This window comes from Nerophis lumbriciformis, linkage group LG11 (assembly GCF_033978685.3).
Source record: "Nerophis lumbriciformis linkage group LG11, RoL_Nlum_v2.1, whole genome shotgun sequence".
NCBI classification, from domain to species: domain Eukaryota; kingdom Metazoa; phylum Chordata; class Actinopteri; order Syngnathiformes; family Syngnathidae; genus Nerophis; species Nerophis lumbriciformis.
This window is the reverse complement of record NC_084558.2, coordinates 37,574,828-37,580,827: the sequence shown is the minus strand read 5'-3', so window position 1 is coordinate 37,580,827 and position 6,000 is coordinate 37,574,828. Positions and strand designations below refer to the sequence as shown.

At 38.2% G+C, this 6,000-nt stretch overlaps 1 protein-coding gene across 1 annotated transcript in view; it reads left to right on the top strand.

The window, feature by feature from the left end:
• The first annotated feature begins 200 nt into the window (after nucleotides 1–200).
• Nucleotides 201–6,000, top strand: part of LOC133610038 (rho-related GTP-binding protein RhoN-like) — a 48,165-nt gene continuing 42,365 nt past the window's right edge. The window contains exons 1-2 of the mRNA XM_061966101.2: nucleotides 201–512; nucleotides 1,521–1,608. Coding sequence (XP_061822085.1) covers nucleotides 393–512; nucleotides 1,521–1,608 — 208 coding nt within the window. The 5' untranslated portion in view covers nucleotides 201–392. The remainder of the gene's footprint in view (nucleotides 513–1,520; nucleotides 1,609–6,000) is intronic.

Here is a 6,000-nt window from a genome sequence, read left to right as displayed (position 1 = left end):
ATTGCTCCAAAGTAAACCGCACCGTGCCACTAAACAAACATCAATAAAACTCAATTATTTAGTTTAAAAACAATTTTGTACTCGTCACACATTTTTTTTATAACAGAATGCGTTGTTTTGGTGTGTTGTCGCAAATAAACGTAACACAAAACCGGAAGTAGTGACTCCAACTTGATTTCGCGCCGCCTCTTTTATTGGAGCAGATGAGCGCAGCTTCTGTCAGAGCCATGCAAGCTTCTCATCACTCTGGTGCTCAATAAGTTGCTCTGTTAAATTCATACCGGGAAACATTTTAAGGTGTCCAATTAACGCTATAGTTGGTTGTTTTTTTTAGTTAGTAAGAAGGCTAAATGACAAGTTGGGAGTCAAGGCAGAGAAACGCGCAGTGACCTATGGCACAGGACGCGATGGGGAGCAAAGGGCTGCTCCGATGCAAGATCGTGGTGGTCGGTGACACGCAGTGTGGAAAGACGGCTCTCCTCCACGTCTTTGCCAAAGACTCATACCCAGAGGTAAGATAAACACACGTGCTTGTAAATTCAACATCACTTGACCGCAAAATAAATAAATCCAATTTTCTAATTAAAAAAATTATCAAAACATATTTGTGTTACATTTTGTGTTTTTACTAAATACTTTACAAATATATTTTAATATTATTATTTTTTTAATTGCATTGCGGTTTTTAAACATAGTGGGTCATCTTATCGCAGACTAATAGTATTTTGGCATATCCTGCACATATTTGTGTATTCCAACATTAACAACTTACTAAAATGATCGTGTATTGATACAACGATAATAATAAAAAGAGAAACATCAAATCTCATTGAAATTGATTAATAATATTAACACTTTGGATATATATGGTTCTTAGGATGCTTTGGTGAGCCGGTGGTATAAGTAATGTGTATTTAAAATGTAATTTCCAATTAATTTGAAATGTAGGCCTATTACTAATATTTGTATATACAATAATGTATATTTATACATAAAAGGCAATAGACAAAAATAGTTGATAGTTTTTTAAAATTATGTAATTAAAAAATATATATATTTTAACTTAACAACCCATGAATAAAGTTTTTTTAAGACAATTGTGTCTTACGGTGTTTTAAAAAAATATTTATATTATTACAAATTTTCTATAGCTTTAATAAATGTTGAAAATAAATAACCAGGTTGAATGCATAATTATAAATAACTATTGTAGTTATTTATGTTAACATTAACGTTTTTTTTTTTTAAACATAATTATGTCCCTATGGTGTTTTAAAAAAAAAATTAATATTATTACAAATTTTCTATAGATTTAATATATGTTGAAAATAAATAACTAGTTTGAATGCATAATTATAAATAAATATTTTAGTTAAATATACTATTTAATTTTTTATTATTTTAAAATGCATTGGTAAAAATATTTTTGGTAAATTTTACAAACTGAACTCAATTTAGTAATATATTATTAAATTCATTAGTGAGCTTTAATTAACATCGGCCACAAATGTCTTTTTCAGAATTATGTTCCGACGGTGTTTGAGAATTACACGGCCAGTTTCGAGATTGACAAACAGCGCATCGAACTCAACATGTGGGACACGTCAGGTAAGATGTGTGTGTGTGTGTGTGTGTGTAACAGCAGGCCTGTGAGGTGTTACCTTGTTTTCAAGTTGCAGTGTCGGCTATTTAACAGTTCAAATGCTAAAACCTGCACCAAATTTCACTTTTTAAAGCCGTGAAACTAACTTTCCCTCCTGCAACCTCTTTTCTTTTTGGCTGCAGTGGTGTAACAAAGTTTAGAGTTCACACGGTTTTTGTGTGTGCATCCAGACAGACCAGACAGGCAGGCTTTAGATGAACAGCTGGGTTCGCTCCGAGGCCCGTGTTGCCTGGTGGGTTAATATTGCCTCACACACACGCACACAAAACACACACACCTTTCTCTTGCAAATTCATGTGAGTGATTACTCATGCAAACAATTGTAATCTCACGCCTTGTCAATGAAGTGTTTACGTGTGATGTCATGCGACTGGCATACAACACAAAAGGAAAGATGTGTCAGAAAGGAACATTTATTTTTACCCGAGCACGTGTGGAAACCTTTAATTTGTGTTCTTTAGGTGCTCAAGAAGCTATGACAAAGATGTTTAGAACCTTTGTTAGTCTTTGCCTTTTTTTAATGTCAACATGTTAAGTCTTGGTTTACGTATCTTCGCAAAAGATTGGACACAGCGCCGCTAGTGTCTGTAGAAAATATTTTGCTTTTTAAGTACAGTACCAAGGTTTTGTACAAGTTTGAATCAACGCTAAGATTGGACGTACTGTATATAATTGCTTTGAGGCGATACAGTGTGACACTGTTGCTTTTCCTTCAACTGATATCACCTTTGGTTTTATTTTTCCAAATGTTTAGACCGAGAAAACAAAGAAATCGCACCAGTGTTTTCCAAAAGAGCCATGAGATTTAACTTAGAATCCGTTACGCTACAAGACTGCGATTTATTGTAATTTAGGCACATTCTGTATTAATGAAGACATGCCGCAGAGTTTAAAGGTGGACCAAAGATAGATTTAGACTTTTCTGGCTTACACATGTTACAATGTTGGATACTCGTGTCAAACAATGCCAAGGCGTCAAATCATAAGGTTCATGAATTTTGGCTTGAGTTTACGCGCCGTTTGGGTTTGTAGTCTAGGTACGTTGTGAACTTGTGACAGTAGACATACTTATTTAGACATTAAGGCCCTGTCTACATTAAGCCGGATAACTCCTTAAACTAATAATTATTTAGCCTAAACCCCGTGTCAGCCACACTAACCCAACGTTTAAGGTCCCACTCCTTGGATAATTTTTTGTGTCAGGGGAACGGCAAGAGAACTTTCGAATGTCCAGGTCAGCTGTGATTCTACTTAGCAAAAAATTTAGTCCATTTGTCGAAGGGGAGACAACGAGAATGCGGGCTCCCATGGACGAGGGAAAAAAGCGAATGCATTTGGACTGGCAAACCAGACTATCAGTTATTGTCAATCAATCAATCAATGTTTATTTATATAGCCCTAAATCACAAGTGTCTCAAAGGGCTGCATTGTCCGCGATGTATGTCGAGCGATTACTCAACGTCTAATTTTGTACTCCGTAACTATTGTGAAGCCATGAAGTGGTTGCGGCCGTCAAGTACGACCGCCAATTTCAGCCTACAAGCACAGTGTCCTGACCAGATATCTAGATCCCTAGATTTATCACATTGTTTACTTTCACACGTCCATTAAAGATGATTAAAATATGATGGTTCAGCTGTGATTCACTAAAATAGGGCCAGTCTAACAGCTGCTGATGGTGAGGCAAGCAAGGTTTACTCTTAAAAGAAATGTGACAATAGGCTACATTGAAACACAGGGTAAGAATACACTTCCAGGTCAGAGGTAACTATGACGCGTGCATTTTTTTTCCTGCGCATGCGTACTAGGTCGCGTTGCGCCGATGGACGGAGGAGGGAGGGTTCTTAAACGGTGGCATTGTGTGTGTGTGGACAAGGATAAGGTTAGGTGGGATATAGCCAATCTAACAAAGGTCTTAACTCATTCTTCTTCTATTCCACATCAATATGGAATGCACTCCCAACAGGTGTAAAAGAAAGTGCATCTCTATCCTCCTTCAAAACCGCACTAAAACAACACCTCCAGGCAACTTCAACCCTTGACTAACACCCTCCCCCTTCCACATCCCACCTGCCCGGATTGTAAATAACCAAATGTAAATAATCAAATGTATTTCTAATGTATATACTTGTTCTTATGCTATCTGAACTCACTATGTTCTCTGCTTGCTGTACATATCCTACCAAGTCAGACCTACACTGTTTCAATGTCCATTTCTCTGATGATGCAATTGTTGATGACTGAAGTGCTGATATCAACCAAACCCTCCTCATCCCACCCCCTGGATTGTAAATAATGTACATAATTCAATGTGTATACACTGATGATTTACTTGTGTGATGACTGTATTATGATGATAGTATATATTTGTACCATGAATTGATTACAACAAGTTGAAAGACTTATTCGGGTGTTACCATTTAGTGGTCAATTGTACGGAATATGTACTGAACTGTGCAATCTACTAATAAAAGTTTCAATCAATCAATCAATAGCCTGGATAACCTTAGTGTAAAAGGGGCCTAAATCAAGCTCTCAGCCACAGTGGGAGGCTTCACCCCTCTCACTCAGGCTATGAGGAAATACAAAAAAAGGTAGGATCGAATATAATTTTCACCTAATATTGGCATGCATATACTGATAACGACATGCAACATGCAGTGACATAAATGCTGATAAAAGCAGCTTTTTTTAATGCAGTTCTGAATCGATTGGAGAGTGTGCAGGTGGACCTTATGTTGTGACCGGGTGAATCTATACAATGTTTATGAAGTTTATTTTTAACCGTGTCTTGACTGCAAGATATATATTTAAACAGTGCACATTTCGAAAAGATACATTCTATTTTTGAAGAGGGTGGGTCGTGGTTTCATTTGCAATCTGGGAACGGCTCCAGAATCGAACATCTTGCAGACAGACTCAAAAAAAGTGGTTATAAAAAGGACTGTGGAGCAATATTTACACCAAAGCATATCCAATACGTATTAAACCACAAGGAAGTGTGTTCAATGTAGATTCAAATCATCATATGTCTCCTTTAAGACAAACCACTTGCGTACAGCAGCAATCTCTAGCTAGATACCGCATAACTATGTCTGTGAGTAACATTCTGATTGGACGAGTACTAAAGTGCCTTAAGGCGATTCCGTGGTATCATTACTTTTGCATGAACAGTGTTGCGTTTTGGACCAGTTGTTCCTCCCAGGGAATTCAAGTCACAAGTCGCTCCCAAGCTCTTTACGACACTTAAAGCTGAGTAGAAAAACCACCAGAGACAGAATAGGTATTTTGTAATATATTTGCAAAGCTTTACATATATATATACATTGAGACCAGTCCAGCATAGAACATTCTATCGCGCCGCCAAGATGGTCTGCCCCCCGAAAAACCCTCTCCCCTCTTCAGTCCTTGGCAGTCATGTCTCTCTAGCCAAAACAAATGTCCATCATCTCTCTCTCTAACATTCCTCACTTCAAGGTTCAGCACCCAGTTTTGCAGACAACCAAAAGACCACATTTGGAAGAAAAACACTAGCTGTTTTGTAATATGAAAATGAAATGAAAAGAAGTAACACTTAAATTCGGATATATGTAAATATCTGCCTCCGACAACAGACAGCTCTTTTTTGAGGAACTATTTCCTACCGAGAAAGAGCTAACCGCACGATTGTTCCGCGTTAAATCCCAAAATTGCTTTTTGATAGAGTCGCAACAAGACTGCAATAAATCAGTTGTACTTGTACGCAAAGCACGTCTTGCCTGTGTGATTGGTTTTGATGGAGCGGCGTGGCTCGGTTGGTAGAGTGGCCGTGCCAGCAACTTGAGGGTTCCAGGTTCGACCCCCGCTTCCGCCATCCTAGTCACGGTCGTTGTGTCCTTGGGCAAGACAATTTACCCACCTGCTCCCAGTGCCACCCAAACTGGTTTAGATATAGCTTAAAGATGTAGATAATGGGTTTCACTAAGTAAAGCGCTTTGAGTCTTTAGAGAAAAGCGCTATATAAATATAATTCACATGATGGGAGGAGCCAGAACGAGCCAAACTGCCATATCTCCCTGATTCGTTATCTCGCCGACATATTTGCAGGTGAAACTATTGCTTACGCTTTTAGTTAGCGAGCTAGCACACACAGATAGGGTTAATGTTTGGCCTTGTTGGAGTTACGCAGTACAAAATCTATTCAATTCCCGTTCCAAAGCTTTACATCTTCCTCCACCTTTAAGTGTCGAGGACAGGAGTGTATTGGGACAGAGCCCTCTCAGCACTCTCAGCCCTTAATGCTTACCTTAGTCTTTCTTTCTCAGAACCACTATCAGTCTTCATTACCCTGACCCCTT